The sequence below is a fragment of the Carassius gibelio genome, chromosome B19 (genome assembly GCF_023724105.1).
Source record: "Carassius gibelio isolate Cgi1373 ecotype wild population from Czech Republic chromosome B19, carGib1.2-hapl.c, whole genome shotgun sequence".
NCBI lineage: Eukaryota > Metazoa > Chordata > Actinopteri > Cypriniformes > Cyprinidae > Carassius > Carassius gibelio.
Window position 1 is genome coordinate 19,461,112 of NC_068414.1, and position 19,441 is coordinate 19,480,552.

Genomic DNA, 19,441 nt, shown 5'->3' on the forward strand with positions numbered 1-19,441 from the left:
TTTTGACACTCTCGTGAGATCAGAAAAAGAGATTTGGCTGTGCAGATGTAGGTCTATCACTGGCACTGCCATAAAGAGATTCACACTGTTTAACAAGTAGTAAAAATGGAATGTTGTTATCTGTTAACGTACAGGTAGGGCTGAGCGATACATTGAATATTCACAATTTTGTTGAAAATATAAAATTGAGCAACAATGCGAGTATGAAAACCAAAACTGGAAAGAAGTGAGACTGTACCTGGCCGATCATGAGGAAAATCGCCCCGATTCGGATCCCTGGGCGATCAATCGGTGCATCTCTAATATGAATGCAGTCGATTGAAAGAAAGGGATGTGTTTTAAGTGGAATAAATGATTGAAGAAATCAAGTATGCCACCACATCAAAGAACTAAAAAAAAAAGGTTAAAAAAATTAAACATTCACATGCATAATTAAAACAGGTAAAGTACACTTTACAACCAAAGCACTACATACAGCCAAAGACCTTGGTTGACGGATTACTTTTTTTTTTTTTTTTTTTAACAATACATGGCCCCTCAGGTAAATATCTAACTGTGAACTGACAAAAATCACTATGATGTTACACCTAATGTCACCAGAAGGTCAAGAAGTCACGTTACACAGGAAAACCGGACACAGAGAATGAACTTCGCTCCTTCAGCCTGCTACACCAGAGCCACTCAAGTGTGAAGAGCCACTCACCGATGCCATTCTCAGCAAAGCAGAGGAAATATGGGTCCTGCTTCGAGACAGGATAACACAGAGTGAGAATTAATGGCCCATCTCTCCAGGTGTTTTTTTTTTTTTAAGTTGCTAAGAGGAAAAGTAACTTTCACACAATTAACTTGTCTGAACCACACCATGCAGAAAGTAACAAAGGGCATTAAAAAAAAGCATTGGACCGTAGGGTCAAGACGTTGAAGTAGCTATTTAGCGGTTTAAATAGCAACTCTAATTTAGAATACTGCACACCTTATGTCATAAAGGCCAGAAATAAAAATCTGTGTAAAGCTACTTGGTGCGCTATAAATACACCTGAGGTACACACTGAATGCCACACACATTCTTGAGGCCTGTCTGTCTGCATTCCTCACCAGTCTCTCAGAGGAGCGCTGGACAAAGGATCACTGAATCTGAATTTTGTAGCTGTATATTTACAACAGTCTCAGAACATAAAAAGACATGTCGGTTTATACACAAAATCTTACTTGTGAATTTGCAACTGATGTGTCAACAAGACGGCACCATGCAAATCACACAAATTATACTGTGACATTAGCCAAGTTTCCATCCAGTTTTTGCTGTTTTGTTAATGACAAAGAGAATGTGTTTAAAAAAAAACTTGAAATTTTCCATCCAACTGGCCTTTTCCAAAAACGAAATGATACATAAGTTTTGGTCAATCGCAAAATAAAGGTTTTGCCTTTGAGCTGTTTCCATACATAATTTTACCTATTATATGGACTAGCAGCCTGTTCTTAATCCATTTGAAACAAAACTTTATTATATAGCCTATAAGTAAATTATAAGCCTTAAAGCCTACATAAAATGTATTTTTATTAAGGAGTTTTTTTTTTTGTACTTTGTTATAGACTATTTAGATACTTGATCATCAAGCAATATTCATAAAGCAGGAGCAGTTTAGGGTTGTAACTGTGTGGACATTTTCTTACTGGTAAATTGATGTGTGACAACACCAGTAATACTGGTATCACCATGGGAGCAGGGTGTTCCCTATTTTCCTCGCTTTACTTCAATTTTAAATAGCTTTAAAATTGAAAGTGTGCATTTTGCTTTCACTTTCAAATAGAAGCAATTCGGCGTGGCGTAATGCAATTGTTAATTTTTAGTTTGTTTTAATTTGTCCCTCTTTTCCATCATTTTACTTTCACTTTTGAGTTAGCAGTTGAGCGTCAATTTCTTGAATGCGACAACAAAATACAACATCAAACTCACTTTTGTCTATTTATAAAACATATAACTTTTATTACCAAAAATAAAAATACACCATGTTACAGGGCAGGCTATGCGTAATATAAAATAAATAACTTTTAAATAGCATAAAGTTTAAATAGGTATACAAAACTGGAAAAAGGCTAAGTATACATGTATAATATGCAACCAAATAAATAAGAAACGTAGAACGTTTATTAGCAAATTAATAAGAAAGTTTGGAGGCACGGCATATTCCTTGATGTCAAAGAAATAAATGACAAAGTTTAAATAAAGTAAAAATCAGCGAACAATGTGGAACCAATTAAATAAGAAACGAATGTTTAAAAAAACCTTCCAAAATCACCTTTTATAAATCCATCTTCCACCTGCATGTCTTCCAGTTCCCAGTAGTCAGAATGAAGTGAGACAAAAGGTCTTACATTTGAAATCTGGATATATTTATCTTACAAAAAGACATGGATTCGCTACAGGGGGCCTTTTATTCACCCCCTCGGAGCCATGTGAGTGACATTTTATATTACAGATGTGCACAATTTATTTCATGTCTTCTGAACAGTTGACAACAAACACCAGCTTACCCCACTGAAAGGCTTGGAAGAGCAAGGATCATTTTTAGTATAACTTTGATTGGACTATTCTGAAAGAGCAAAGTCACACACACCTAAGATGCTTCGAGGGTGAGTAGAAGCTGGAAGAATTTTAATTCTCGGGTGAACTAGCCCTTTAATGCAATTTTGAACTACAAAGAAAGTGTTTTAAAAGTCAGCAACAAAACGAACACAGACACTGCTTATAAGGAAATCCTGTCATGTGATACCACATTTATTTGCGTTAAATCCCATTTTCTCATCATAAAGTGTTACCAAAATAATTTTTCAACATCTGAAGTATCGATATAGAATTTATGAGCTAAAGTTCAATGAAAAAGATTGTTTGGACACATGAGAAATTTTATTGAAAAATTGCATTTCCATCAGCTATGTCTGTAAAAATTTTCAAGCACTAAATATTTTTTGGCAAAAAATCCTTGGATGGAAACCTGGCTTGTGATACATTGTGCTGTTTCTGACTGCATCAAATTAGTTTGATAATGATAAGCCATAATATCGTCACAAATCTAATTAGCTTTGAGGTCAGCTCAAGACAGCAGCCGACATTTTTTCTGCTGAAAGCAGGTGGTATGAAAATATGCATCAAAAAGACAGCAGTGTGCAGGAAAGAGAGAAATCTGCAGCCAAAGCCAGGGGTTCAGTGCAGTGCTAATCTCACTCTACAGACAAGGTAATAAGGTACAGCCAGAAGCCATCATCATTCTTGTGTTGTGCTTTGCAAAGTCACAATGTTCCTCAAAAATAGGAAGCCATCTTAAAAGGGAATGAATTCAATAAGGTAGGCCATTTGTTTCATGCACCTGCTGCTTTTGTCTTCCCTGTCATATGTCAAACAATTAGATTAAAAAAATGGCAAAGACATAGAAGTGATTCTTTGGAAACAGTAAAAAATAAATAAATAAATAAATAAATAAATAAAAGGATTACATGCACCTTGCAAGCTACCGGTGGTCAAGTTACAGATGCACTGAAGTAAATTAGGCTAACACAACCACCACCTAAGTGCTTCTGCATCAGCATTGTAATTTGATTTCTTAAAAGTTGTGAGCCAAAACAATGTCTTAACAAACAAAAAAATCCTCTTAGATTAACAAACTTTCAGGGCTTTACAAATGTTTGCTTAAAAGCGAACCATAAAAATGTTCTTAAAGAATGACTTTAAAAAAGGCCTACTCTTTATCAGCTGGTGCAATTCAAGTTGCAACAATGGTTGACGAAACTCATGTGCAAAATAAGGTAAAACCAAAGGACCCCAAAAAGCTATCACACCACCGACCACCATATTAGTGTTTTGAAGAAGCGCTGTGAGAAGACAAGAAGCCGCTCAGTGGAAACTCCGCTAAGAGGGTGGGAACTCCTGTAAATGCCGCCACAAACCGACCCACTTCCTGTCAGCCTGCTGCTTACGCTATTGTGACTGTAAACTTAATAGAATGACTCAAATAACAAAACAGACAGTATATGTTATTCAACAAAGACATCTTGAGGATTGACTGTCTTCTGAAAGGCCACATCATGCAGCGTCTGTGAAAGCCATGCAGAGGGAGCAGATGTCTGTCAGGTCAGGATGAGACTGTGTTGAGCACCGTGCTCATTCATCAAGGGTTAGCAGTGCTCCTGCTGGGCTTGCAATACTGGCTCAAAGGCTACAACAACTCCTTCAATATTTAAGCAGACAGGCTGAAAAGACAGTGGGAGGAATGGGAGTCATGCTGTTGCCAGTTGTGTAGATGTTTAAGGAGAACCTGCTGTGAGGCACAACTCGATCCATGTTTGTTAAAAAGCTGTGAACTACTGCTACCAGTGACATTTAACATGCTGGCCAGTAAGAGTGGCTACTGACAGCTCTGATCAACCAAAATGCCAAACCAGCTATAAATATGGTCTAAACACATCTAATGCTGATCAAAAAGCCATGTTTGTACTTTAGTGTTTTGAAAGGTTATCAGGCGTATCAGGTGACAGATTTTATTAGTTAATAATGAGAAAGCATTCAGCATACTTTTCAAAATACCAAGGCCTCTAGAGCTAAAGCAGTACCATGCTGGAGGTCTACCTATACTGTGGCCATGTTCCCACAGGAGTCCTGTATTTGATCAATAATACAGGTGCATTCACACAAATTTTGGTTATTTACGGGACTGACAGGCATTCTGTATCCAAACTCAAAACTGTATTTTCTGCGAAGCCCTGCCATGTGAACAGAACCATACAGGACAACTAGAACCCATGAGTATAGGCAGGGATGCACACAGAAAATATCAGCTGTTCATAAAAAAAAGATACTAAAGATGGAATTCACACACAGTTCCATTTAAACTCCTTTTCGACTTAATCTGTTCTTGAAAGCAACCAATGTAAAGATGAAACTTTAGATAGTCTTTAGCCTATAGAATGGCTAAAGCAGTACAATAGTCTGATTCATGAACAAACTTTTATGAGCTGCTTTTTAAATTAATAAATAAACAAAACAAAAACATTCACATTCGTTATTGTTCTCAATTAATCTGGCAAATACTTCACTGAATTAACTCCATAAATCATTGGCGCAGTTACAAAAACGGAGTTAACATCTGACTTATAACAGCAATTTGTGATGAGTATTCCTGCTTCATGAAACTCAAATTGTGTAAATACTGATTAATTGTTAATGGAACAATGTATAGCCTATTACAGATCTGCAAGTTAAAATACTTTAATAAAAACATAAGTGCTATAGAAACATTGTATTGGTAGACAACACAATGAAGATTCAGACCAACCCTCTACATTGCGAGTAATTCACTCACATATGCAACTAAATCTTCACTATGGTGAGTAAATTATGTCTAATATTAGCCACTGGCTAATAAATTCACAGATTTTACTTGCCAGTGTGTGAGTTGGAGGCTCAGTATAAGTTTAGCACAAATATATTTTCACTCACCAAACACACTGACTGAGTGCTTCAGAGTTTCATCTGTCAAGCAATCTGTGCTATTTTTCACCTGTATTTAACGTACCATTAACTCTAGTGTAAAGATGCATGACTCGCCAAAAATAAAAATGTGGTCACTTCAAAATAACCTAGTTGTCCATCAAGAAAATGCACGTAATGGATCTAAATAAAAAAGGAAACTATCCAAGATTTTGTTTACTTAAGTTATTTTGCTCATATTTATCTAAATTTGTCCCAATGTAGCACACAGACATTTTGTCAATCTACCAACATATGTACATTGTATGGTGATAAAATACACTGTAGCATTATCATATTCAGACACCCTATAAATTGCTTCTCCAATAAATATGCCCACACAAAGGTATTCATTTTATAATTCACTGTAGATAAGGGATAGTCAAAGTGATAAAAAGCAACCTTGTCACAGTTTCAGCACTACAAACAACTGAGCTTCACCCTACAGCAAAACAAAAACCCTGTCAGGTGAAATTGCATCTAATATTATCCAGATACCAAGTTCTAAAACATGTCCTGACTTGTTCCCACCTGGCAATTTTACAACTTCCAGATTGTGTCATGAATGCCTGCATGTCCATCTCAAAGACAAGAAGGCATAATCCACTGACCAACAGCTATACAGTTTCCTTGTATTAATTACACAGGAACAGGATGAAAACAGGTGGAGCCAGGTGACTCATTAAACATTATACAGGGCACCTGGATTCCACATTTAGGGTCATGTCATGCCATCAATAAGCATTTCATTCTGGGAACCGGCTGAAATCATATTCCACCCATACATCATCTTACCTGTTCTACAAGTATGACATTTCGATACTGATAATAAATAGTTCACAACGCAGTTTAGGACTAATGCTAGGTCATCAGCTTACAGTTTAACCAAGTGCTGGATACGCGAACGATCACGAGTCGACCCTATTTCAAAGGGAAACCAGAAGTCAGTTTCAGAGTTAAAATGAAGCAAACGTGAATAAGAAGAATCTGATTAAGGTTACACGCACGTGAACTGGCATGGCTTGTGTGGCAAATTTTGTGGTACACTGAAAATAAACTCAAATTACTGACTCTAATCTTCCACGTTTTGCATAAGCATTGAAACACTGAAATCAGGAACATTCTGGAGTGTGACGATAAAGTGTTATCTGGCTGGACTTAACGTTACAGTTTTAACATTAGCTCGCTGGCTAACAATTCAATCTCACTCTCTCTGACCCTCGCAGCCGCTCAAATCGTGCAAAATGACCAAGTGACCACTGTGTTTTATGTCCAGACACAGAATTAACCATTTGTCCAAATTTGTAATCACAGTTGTAAACTGTCCGAGTAACTTCTTGACACGGTCTCTGGCCGTTGGTGAAACCGCTAGCAAGCGGCTAGTCAGCGTATTCCAGGAAAGCTGGACAGCCTGACGAGAACCCCAGACCTTTAATTTATCGACAAAAAATATAGAAATAACCGAAAACACTCCCCTTGACCCCGTTAAACAACACGTCTAGCCGTCAAACCGAATAAAACAGGCAAGTATGGAGTTTCCGTTCAAACGTACGCGGGCAAATGGCTGCCACCCTCGCGAGCTCCTTCACCGGCTGAAGCGTGAGCTTTCACAGCTAACGTTACACTAGAAACGGTCAAACAAGCGTCTCAGGTAGTAGTTATTAACGTCCTCCTGGCATATTAGAGGCGGAAGGCGAGTGATAATAGGGGATACTTACAAAGAACAGGCCAACCATTGAAATCCCTTGGCAAACCCCGGAGAAAGTGCACGTAGAACCGCTGTGAGGGTGAAGTCGTGTTTTCTTTCTCTCAGTAAAAACTGAATTGAGATGAAACGGAGTGGGAGGAGTCAAGCAGCGACTGCGTCACCTTTGCGCACGAGCCTGTTGACGTTTTACGAGGACTGTATATTCCAGTACTTTGTGTATTATTTAATTCAAGAAAACAAATGTGACCGACTATCTAGTTTGGAAGTATTAGTTTTGTTTCTGGTTTATATAGTCACAAAATGTAGAGATGAATCATTATAGGTGTGAAATACTTATGAAGCAGTTTAGCCACCTTGATATGATCACTTGTGACCCTGCAAGGAAAACTAAAATGGATGTACACTCCCCCTGGTGTTAGTCACAAATTTCTGTACAAAGCTGAATGTGCTGAAAAATATACTTTTTTATATTCTTCCGCCTAACAAAACCTAGTGTAGTGCATAATTTGTCAGTGCATTATCCACTATAAATTGCCATTTGCACCTAATTTAATAAAATTAGTATAATCTGATCAGATCAGCGTTGGTCTCTACTGGTAATTGGTTGCCTTCTATTGGTGGCTGGTTAAGGTTAAAACCAATAAATCCTGTCCCAAAAATGTCCCAAAACAAACCACAGGAAACCATTTTTAATGGTTTTAATGGTTAAAAGTTGATTGTTTGTAATATTTGTTATTTGTTGTGGAAATCATTAAGTGTTTCTTTAATGGTTTTATTGTTTTTAATATTATTATTATTATTATTTTTTTTTTTAGGGATATAAACCTATACCAGTTTGTAGCTGCTATGTGTCACATAAAAAGCACGAGAGCGCCCCACCCCCCTTTAAATGATGCCTGACACTACAATACAAAATTATTGGTCAAATTAAATGAAACACGAGAAAACATTAATTTTAGTTGAATTTGCTAGAGATTACTTCTAGAGACTGCAGGGAAACGTGATATGGTGAAAAATGACTGAAGTTTTACTATGGTCTAGAACTGCTTTTGGGGGGTTGGGGGGTGTTAATGTCAAGCCCTGATTCATATATTCACCTTAGTCTATTTAGTTAAAGAGAACAACCAAAGACATCCTTGATTAAGAAAGTCTTTATTGATGTTGCATCAGTACTGTCAAGTACTTGTAGATTTTGTATGAGCTGACAAAAAATTTTCACTGAAAGAATGCATTGTATTTAATAACCAAAATGGATTGCATAAAGTGAATGAAGTTCGACAAAAGTCTTATAGATTGATAGATACATCATAAAAGAAAGAAAGAAAGAAAACCAATGGTAGTGTGTACTACAAACTCCTCGATGCTGTTAAATATACGTTTATTTGTAAGTTCAGGGTTTGGGTAGTTGGACATTCCTTACTGGACTATCACAATTGTATAAATATGCCTTCATTCAATTTATGTGCAAATGTGATTGGTTGTTTCTTTTAATCTGACTGAAAATGAATAAATATCCGTAAATATCGTGAAACTGAATCAAGGCTTTTTTTTTTTCTTTCTTTTTTTTTTCTAGTTTGTTTTAAATTGACAAAAGAAAACAACATAGTCTAAGCAGTTTCGCGAAATTGCAGTACAACGAATGTTGAAATCTTCAATCCATTGCACATAAACAATATACACTCATCATAGAAAATATTGGTCACAGTGTTAATATACAATAAAAAAAGGTCAAATACATGCTGAAATAGGAAAGTTCTGGTGCCAAAACATCATTCAAGAGTAAATAATCTGAACAATGTCATGTAACTGTGTATTGAATGCATGGGCAACCTCAGTGAGTGGGTGCATTTAAGAACTGACACTCCTCAGGCTTCATAATTTTACATGTTGGTCAAACAAGCAGAAGTGAAAAAATTTCTTTCAAGAGGGACTTCAAGCCTCATTTGCTATTTTTCATTCACTTCAGTAAATGTGCAAGGAACTATTTCTTTGTTTGAGGATGTTTACTTTTTAACCTTTCATAAACACCACTGGAGCAGTTCTATTACAGTGCGATTTATCCAAATCATGTAACTTTTTTGTCCAAATGTAAAAGATGACTCATGTTAATGTCAATCATGTCTGCGTAATTACAAGCCTCAGAAGAATGTAAAGAACAATGTCAGTTGTGTCATTGTTAAAGCAGCAATTAGTAAAGCGTCAGAGAATGTAAAACGTTTAGAGTACACAATGCAGTAGTTTGGATTTTGTGTTGGAGTATTATTAATTTATTACATAAAAATCTGAATGATAATATTCTCAATCTACTAGTAGTCCCTTACTCACCAATGCACTCTATCCTAAGATTTTGATGAGAAGCTATACGCTATGTATTAGCTTTGATGTCATAATTTTTTAAGTACACTCTCAGAAGGTACAAAGGTGTCACTTTTTGAAAGGTACTAATATGTACACTTCAGGCACTAATATGTATGTAATATGGAAGAAATAAGGCACAAAGGTGTACCCTTTGAAAGGTTACCACCCTAGTGACAGCTTTTCAAACTTTTTTTCTGAAAGTGTATGAAATTAGTGCCACAAAAATTGCATATTTGTTTTGTTAATGCAGGCACTGTTTTACTGAAGCCTTTAGGAACACTACTGATTTAAACCTGCCATGTTTTGAGCAAAGAACTCAGTAAATCATCAAGTACATTTTTTTCTTAATAACTCTCAAACACAATGCAGTTGTCGCAGAAACAGACAGATTAGCACATAAATTTTGCTTTAACACAGTAAATCAATCAAAAAATACATACCTAATGACTAAAGCAGATAGATATTCACCTGTCTGGCATTAGTAAGAAAAAAAAAACAATATGGAACTGAAGATTATTCTTTAAATTACGGATGTATTTAAACATACAAATACAATAACAATGCTGTATAGAATGTCTGCATTCTAAAATGTGAAATGTGGCACAAATCAAGTAGCCTGTGTTATATGAGGGAAAGATATAGGTGAATTCGACTGCAACCAGGGGAACACACAACCCCAGAGTCAACGTGATGGACCTCAATGGGAGTCAAACATATGGCAACGTGTGCAGTCACATGGGTAAATCTTTAAAGGGTTACCTACACATTGCAAAGTACTTAATAGTCTGATTGCGATAAACAGCAACAACTACAACAACATCAATAAAATAACACCAATACATCAACATCAACAAAAATAACATAACAGTTATAATAAAATTATCATATAGGCAGAAAATGACAACACTTGAAAGTAAAACAATGATCAAATCGGGACACAGACACAGCATGAATTCTCCATCCTCTGCTTTGAACTCAGCCTCTGTCGTTCAGCAAGTCTTGTAATCTAGTCGCTGTTATCACAGATGTTACTACAGGGCACTTTAGCAAGTAATTCTCCACTGTGACGAACCGTTATGTGGGGCACAGGAGGAACCCTGAGAAGGACGAATGGATGTATTCAGTGGAGTAGAGCCCGTTTGCTTGGTCAGAGGGCATTTGCACCCAAACCTGGTCATTCTCTTTCAGCTCCAGAACCGCACTACCTGATGCCTGGTCCATATAGCCCTTCTTGTATTCATCATAGGTGTATGTGGCTGGCACATTGTTTTTGTACAGTGCCACCCACAGGCTGGTTCCCTTTACATGTACGTGATACGCAAAATAGTAGACTCCAGGCAGTGGGCTTGTGAAGATGCCCGTGGCAGGGTTGTAAGCATTTTGCCCATTATATAGAGTTCTGTCAAATTTGATCGGCATTCCAGATGGTGGAAATGGTGTCGTCAAAATGGCAGTAAAAGCAGGAGCCACAGAGGCAGAGAGCTCAGCCTGACCAAAAGAAGGTTTCTCACCACTTGGCTTTTGAATGGATTCTCCTGCAATATTTGGTCCTTGAACTGCTAAGTGATTTATATCACCATTTGGAGGGCCAGGAGGCCCAGGAGGTCCAGGTGGACCTGGAGGGCCCTGCATACCATTATGTCCAGGAGGGCCAGGTTTTCCTGGAGGTCCTTGTGGACCGGACATACCTTTATCTCCAGGCTTTCCAAATCCTTGGGGCCCTGGTGGACCTTGATCGCCTTTTATCCCTGGAACACCCTGAGGTCCCATATGACCAGTAGGACCTGGGAGTCCAGGGATTCCTGAATTGCCACGTGGCCCAGGGGGTCCTGTTAACCCATTTTCACCCTTTGGACCTTGTCCCCCGATCAAACCAGGATTACCTGGCAGTCCAATGTGACCCGGTTCACCTTTAGGTCCAGGTTTGCCTGTGGCTCCATTGAGACCAGGAAGGCCTTTATCCCCTGGCAGGCCAGGCTTTCCTGAGAGCCCACTGGGACCCTGATCTCCTCTAAACCCTGGCAAGCCCGGAGGTCCTTGTGGGCCATTCTCTCCTTTTAGACCAGGCATCCCATGTTTTCCTGGAATACCCATAGGACCTTGTGGACCTGGAAGCCCTGGCTGTCCAGCTGGCCCTGTATCTCCTGGTAGACCATCCATCCCAGGTTCTCCTTTGTCACCAGGGGCTCCTTGTAATCCACCAGGACCTCTATCTCCTTTCTGTCCTAAAAGTCCTGGTTTCCCATAGCCTGGGGGGCCAGGAAACCCAGGAGTTCCTCTGGGGCCAACATCACCCTTTGGACCTATTGGGCCTGGGTTACCTGGAACACCATCAAGTCCAGGTTTTCCCACACCAGCTGCCCCCGGCTGACCTTGTAGTCCAGGAGGACCAGCTTGCCCTGGGAAACCTTGAACTCCTGGAAGTCCTTTATCTCCTTTTGGCCCTACTTGTCCAGGCAGCCCATCAATCCCTGGTTTACCCAACCCATTAACACCTGGAGGACCTGGAGGTCCTTGAGGGCCAGTGGGTCCCCTGGGACCTGTTGGACCTGTATTTCCATTGCCATTTTCACCTTTAGGTCCTTGTTCACCAGGAATACCACGTCCACCTTTAGGTCCCGGGTCACCTCTTGACCCTGGTGGGCCTCTAGTCCCAGGTAACCCTGGTTTGCCATTCAACGATAGACCTGCTGGTCCAGGTGGTCCTGGCTGACCTGGAAGTCCACGTAGACCCACTTCTCCACGAGGTCCAACCTCACCATTTAGTCCAGGAGGTCCTTTAGGTCCTATTTTTCCTGGTAACCCTGGTAGTCCTGGTTTTCCAATCCCAGGAAATCCTGGAGGCCCTGAAGGACCTGTCTGACCATTGAGACCAGGTTTTCCTATACCTGGTTTCCCTGGTAATCCAGGAGGCCCAGGTGGTCCCCTTGGTCCTGGCTTCCCTTGAGGACCTGGCTCTCCTTTAACGTCCATCACAGGTGGAAACTCTGCAAAAAAAAAAAAAAAAAGAAAAAGAAAAAATCATATAAACAAAATAACTTCATAACTACATTCATAAAAGAAGATTTTTTCAATGTGAGAATTTAAAGACAAACGTTATTGTCAACGAATCACTGTGCCATAAAAAATAAACCTTGTTTCCATGGGAAAACTAAAGTGCTAGTGAGACTACATTTAGCTTATGCATTGTGTTTTACCCAACATTATGCTCAAGTGTCTACTCAGTGGCAGCTACACAGGTATGCAATGAAGGCATACTGGGGAAAATGAATGTGTTTATGGACAAAACATAAACAAAGGAGAAGGACAGACTTCTCTAAAGCATTTGACCTCACTGGAATTTCAGCAAGGAGAAACTGCAGTGATGACATTTGACTGACATGTTTGTATTAGGAACAAAAAACTATGCAAGTGAGGAAAACACCTCAAAGATGCATTCACTTCAGTTCTCACTCAAAGTTTTGAGAGATGAGTTCAGAATTAACATCACATTAAATTTACATTTAGTCATTTAAGAGATGCTTTTATCCAAAGCGACTTACAAATGAGGACAACAAAAGCAGTCAAAACTAACAAAATAGCAACAATATATAAGTGCAAATGACAAGTCTCTGTTTGCCTAACACAGTACACATAGCAAGGTATATATATATATAATACACACACACACAAAGAAGAATAGAAAAAATAGAATGATTTTTTAAAGGTAAGATAAGATAAAGTAGAATGAAAATAAAATAGAAAGTGCTAGAGACAGAGGGTCAAATAAGATGGAACAGATGTGTTTTTATTCGTTTCTTGAAAATGGCTAAGGACTCAGAATTGAGTTGTGCATGTCATTCCACCAGGAGGGAACAGTTAATGAAAAAGTCAGTGACAGTGATTTTGTTCCTCTTTGAGATGGCACAATACTACGCATTCAGTTGCAGAACGCCAGTTTCTAGATGGCACATAAGTCTGAAGTAATGAATTTAGGTAAATGGGAGCAGAGCCAGTGGTGGTTTTGTAGGCAAACATTAATGCCTTGAATTTAATGCAAGCAACTACTGGTAGCCAGTGCAAATTGAAGAACAGAGGTGTGACATGCATTCTTATCGGCTCTTTAAAGATTCATCTTGCAGCGGCATTTTAGATTAATTGTAGAGGTTTGATAGAACTGGCTGGAAGACCTGCCAAGAGAGCATTGCAATGATCCAGCCTGGACAGAGCAAGAGCTTGAACATGAAGTTGTGCAGCTTGCTCTGAAAGAAATGGCCTGATCTTCCTTCATAATTTAGCCTTTAAAATGGTCCATTTCACTGAATTTATCATGGCAAATGTGTCATATTCAAAAGCCAATTTGACATCAACATGAGATACAAATCCTTAGCCAAATCTTCAGCTAAATTGGCCAATGTTAATATGTGCTTTATGCTTTACTCTTCAGAAACCATACCACACATAAATGCAAACTGCTGGGCTTCTAGTATATGTCATTTCTAAAGGAATTTATTTTAGGAATATATTTAAACAACAAGTTAAAATAAACACGATCTACCATAGTTATCTCATAGATGTTATGGCTCTTGAGTACATCATATATATATATATATATATATATATATATATATATATATATATATATATATATATATATATATATATATATATATATATATATATATATATATATATATATATATATGTAATCCACTTCTTTGTAAATATTTTTTATATCCTCATCTATGTAGAAATAGAATAGTATACTACATTTGTGAAGCGCCCTCAAGTGGTAAAATGATTTAATGCATAGGCCTAGTATTCCAAATATGTCTCAACTTGTTAAGAGGAAGAATTTAGATCATTACACTTTACATAAATATATAAATACAAAATGACACAATACAAAATCATGTTCTGTAAATTCCATTTACTTAATTACTCTGATACCATCACTGTGCCACCTTAACCTTCATGCTCAAAATTAGACAACTACAGGCAATCTCTTAAAATACATACCGGTATTGGATAAAAGTCAGTGTAATTCATAATTTGTTTTATGGTCAGCTAAAACACACACACACACACACACACACACACACACACACACACACACACACACACACACACACACACACACACACACTCAGTACATATTCCTCTCAGTAGTTTCAGAACAAATGTTCATGGGAAGATTTGTTTTAGGCTGGTTGGCTCTTTAGAGAGGTTGGTTATCTATACCCAATAGCAGGTTTTATTTAGTATGTCTTTGTTTCTTTGTTTTTTATGAAAAAAAAAAATGGTGTTATGTTTCAACTGGATTAGCAAAGTGTAATATATCACAAACACTTCTCCAACAAACTCTGTTTCAGTGCAAGTCTTCCATTGTCCACTAGATGGCAGTGACCACACAGCATTTCTTTAGAAATGTTCTGAATCTTAATTGAACTTGCAGGTCTCAAATTGTTCAAACTTTAAGTACATTAATTGCAGTTTTAATTAAAAATGAAGGACACAAAATGTAACACTTCTGTGCGTTCTGTTCTGTGTAATACATAAAACTGTGTTAAAACGGTATTTGCCTGTAATGTTATCAGATCTACAGGCCTACTATCAGTCTCTCCATACTTATAAAATAAACCATGTGTGCAAAATAAAAATTCAGTCATAATTTACTAACCTCTATGTTGCTCAAACCTGTATGACTTTCCTCTTTCTGTGGAACAGTGTTTCAGTGTGGGCAGATGACTTCCTCTTTGAAGTGAACTATCCCTAAAAGCTGAACTATCAGCAGCAGGTAACCAATCAAACATGTATCTGACCACTTGCTCTTTTCTCTTTGCTGTGTTGAATCCTTCTCCCTTTACCTGTGAAACAGAGACCTCCTGTCTATCTTAAGCGTATCACAACAGCTTCCGTTTGACATCCTGGGTTTCTCAGCAGCTCAAGACCCTCTTGACCTCTCCTGCTTGTTTCTGACACTGTTTTAACATAACGTACCCATTAATTCCCTTCAAGACTGGACTTTATAGACCTATGATATACTGCTGCTCAGAAGGGAGGTGACTTCACCCCACCCCGTCCCTCTTTTTCCTCTTCTATCTCTTCCCATGACACTCTCACAATGCCTTCTCTTATTGTTCATCTCCAGTGCTTCAGTCTGACAGACTTCTGGCTTAACTCTCCAACTTCTTTCTCTCCCTGAAGAATCTCAGTCATCAAAAGGATGAATACACTAAACCACTTTGCCAGTTTAGTGAAAAAAAAAAAAAAAAAAAAAAAAATTCTGTTTATAAACTAGGTTGATTCTTACTGACTAACCTTTTGCAATTCAGTTTAACCAGCCAAATTCATTTATTCACGAAATTAGGTGTCTTTATGAGTGAGAAGCTGTTTTTTAAATTTTTAAATTTCATAAAATGATTTTGCTCCATGAATGAATCTGTACTTTTGAACACATAAATTGAATGAAGGATTCAAATGACTCATTCAAGACACTTTGTGCCACCTACTGCTGTAACAATGTATACTGCAAGTAAGAGTCACTGAAGAATCCTCACTAATGCAGACACTGACAATATGTCCTTAACACACACAGAGTGTGATACAGACAGTAAAAAGTCTCGGTGCTGACTGACCAGAAACAATTCTTATATAAATGGGCATCGGATGTGGAGTAATTGAGTGTATATATATTTTTAGGTATGTTCATTTTGTTACCTCGTACCGTATTCTATAGTCAAAAGTTTGTGGTTAGTAAGATTTTATTTTTACATAAAATTACTAATTTTGTTCAGCAAGGACACATTTTTGATCAAAAGAAAGTCAATACATGTATAGTGTTACAAAAGATGTCTATTTCAAATAAATGCTGTTCTTTCATTTGATATTTTCTATTTATCAAAGAATCCTGAACATTAATAATAATGGACCCCTTTCAAACACACTGACATTTTAACTGTCATCTGCATCGTAAATCCAGCAGTTTTTTATATTTTCATTTTTAAATAACTGTATATACATTTATTACACTTTGCTTTGTATTGTGTTACCTTTGCATTAAATCACAAAAAACTATAAACCACTGTTGTGCATTTTTCTCTCCTACAGCGTCTATGGAAGTAAAGGTAAAATGAAAATTATTTCAACATAGATTTCTCTTCTAACTGCTGTTATCAATCTCTCTCTCTCTATATATATTTTTTCCTCTTTTTAAAAGTCATGAAAACATTATCATGGATTTTTTTTTCTGTAAAGAAAAAAATATTTTTGTAGGCCTAGCCCCCAATTAACCGCTACAAGAAATTTACCCAACTATAATGACTTCCACTGCTGAGAAATATGGAAGGTGAAAGAGGTACATAGAATTTTTAGGTAAGAAGGTAAGAAGAAAGATTTCTAGAGGATCGAATGACACTGAAGGCTAGAGTTTTGCCTGTTGAAAATGCAGGTTTGCCATCATAGGAATTTGATTTTAAAATACATTTAGTTTATTTTTATTTGATTAGATTTTTGGATAGATGGCAGGATGGATAAGAAAAAAAATAATATAATGATGGATGGATGGATGATTTTGTTAATTGCAAACACTTACCAAGATACTGGCCCTTGCCTTCTCTGAAGGGTGGCCCAACAGGCCCCTTCATCATGGGCTGCACATATTTCATCTGAGGCATGGGGGCGTAACCTCCCCCCAGAACATGATTCCCCAGCGTTAGCAGGACACAGAGCACGGTCAGCATTGTCACTGGCTTTCAAACTGCAAAAAGAGAAAGGTCATTTTTTCACTGCTTTTAGAACAATCAACTGGTATTTTAGCTAACAAACATAAAAAAACGAAAAAACCAATACATTCAAAAGGTCATATTTAATACATTTGGTCTATTTATACTATGTCACAACCCTAATAAGGCTGCTACATGATTTGGAAAGAAAAATAAATAAAGCTGCTTATAAAAATTGTGATTTCAAATTTGATAGAAAATTACAAATTTTCTGTGCTTATTTGTATGGCTGCACAATGTGGCCAAAATGAGGTGATTATTTATCAGTATTATTATTATTATTAATTATTATTGTAATATAAAATTTCTAAAAAAACAAAATAAGAAATATTACTATTCATAATATTTTACTGTAAATACAACTTAAGATTTAAGAAAAATAATTATGTAATATTTTTGTTACGTCACAAGTGTACAATTACAATACTAATATTTATGGATGTCATAATTTAAACTTTTATTTTGATGGAAAATCACCAATAGAAATCGTGCAGCCCAAGAAATATGATCTTCTTGCAGGCATGTTGTTTTCATGTTTTCATCTCCTTTCAAAGACTGAGTTCTTTACTCCATGTTCTTTACTCCCAATTATTTTTGGATTCCCGTTCAGTTTCGCTTCACGTTCCCGTTTATGTTGGCCTTACCAATGTGCTCGGTTGGATTTCAAAGTCCTATGCCAGTCAGCACTACTTCCAATAGGTGTTATACTGAGTGACAGTAGCATACATAAACAGCTGTCCATGTGCTAGCCTGATCAGTGATGCCTGGCACAGGATACAACTCATGAAAGGCCTTTTCGGCTACCATATAGGCTACTAAACACTGAGAAAATAACCCACAACACTGGCCCAAAACTGAAAAAGCAGAAGTAAAGCCCTTCAGGTTAAACTTTAGAAGTGAAATGTTATTTCAGGCCTTGTTTCAGTGCTTCGTGGAAAAATCTATGGGAGTCTATGGGTTCAGTTTTTTGGTGCAGAAAAGCGGCCTTGTCAGACGTTCATGGTTTCACTCGAGGGCCTAAAGAGATGCTTACAACAAGAGCCAAGAGGATCTTCCTACGCGGCTGGCTGTCAGACGGGTCACTGGGTAGAGTTATTGACCCCACACAAGTTATGCCTGGGCGATGAGTTACTGATGCCAAAGCCTAGGTAGGGCTCAGTGCCTCAGCGTTTGTTTAACCAGTCGTTCCCCAAGACAGCTGCAGCTGTTTGCTTTAATTTACTGCAGGAAGGAATGGTAATTTCATCCTCATGTTACTCGCACCAAATATTTACACAGATTTGATCAGGTGCATGGGAGAGACCAGTGGCTTGGAGACGAGGGGTGCTGATGGCATCAAGTTAGGGTCTAACAGTGGAGATATTGAGGATGGCAGATTACTTCTGTCTAATCCTGCATCCTCTTGAGCGTCTAACATCCACATCAGCAGTTGTCTTGAATGTCTCTTTTCAGACCTGCCTTCATGGATTACACACCAGTTGATCTCAATTGCTGCTTTCTCTTCAATTTTAAATGCTGGCCCATTTTCTTATCTTAATTATCTATGATTATACACTTAGTTGCATTTTATTCTTCACATTTAGCATTTTTTCTGTAAGCCCATCAGAACTGGGCTGACTCCTGAAACATTTTTAAAGCAAACAGTTCAGTCAAAAAGTAACATTCGTCATCATTGACATGGTCATAACAAATAAATAGTGTCATCTGAAATTGTTTCCTCTATGAAATATAAAGATCTTTTAAAATATGTTTTGGTTTTTTATTCTGGACCCCTTTGACTTTGATCGTGTAGACAAAAACATTCTTCACAATATCTTATTTTAAGAAACATGTTATGCGTGCTTTAGCTTCAAGGAATGTTGACTGTCAACCTCAGGAGAGTAAACTAAATTGTTGCATTAACTGTTTTATTATTTTTTGTATCCATAAGCAGTTGTGGTAGTTTTGTATGTCTAAATTTATCTTCTCTAACAATTAAATATATATTCTAATTAAAAAATCAAGCACAAAATACATAATTTTGTGTTCCGCAGAAGAAAACAAACAGTTTGGAATGAAGTGAGAGTGAGTAAATGATGACACGATTGA

General features: G+C 37.4%; 2 protein-coding genes across 4 annotated transcripts in view; both read right to left on the reverse strand.

Moving 5' to 3' along the window:
- LOC127978926 (protein tyrosine phosphatase type IVA 2) overlaps nt 1-7,407 on the reverse strand; it is a 28,574-nt gene extending 21,167 nt beyond the window's left edge. The window contains exon 1 of the mRNA XM_052583943.1: nt 7,243-7,407. The gene's annotated coding sequence lies outside the window, so the exon portion shown is untranslated. The remainder of the gene's footprint in view (nt 1-7,242) is intronic.
- A 961-nt stretch (nt 7,408-8,368) lies between these two features.
- The window catches only part of LOC127979706 (collagen alpha-2(VIII) chain-like), a 52,392-nt gene continuing 41,319 nt past the window's right edge, over nt 8,369-19,441 (reverse strand). For all 3 annotated transcript variants that reach the window (XM_052585309.1, XM_052585308.1, XM_052585307.1), the window contains 2 exons: nt 17,164-17,328; nt 8,369-12,577 (listed from right to left, as the gene is read on the reverse strand). In XM_052585309.1, the coding sequence (XP_052441269.1) occupies nt 10,665-12,577; nt 17,164-17,311 (2,061 nt within the window). In that variant the 5' untranslated portion in view covers nt 17,312-17,328 and the 3' untranslated portion in view covers nt 8,369-10,664. The remainder of the gene's footprint in view (nt 12,578-17,163; nt 17,329-19,441) is intronic.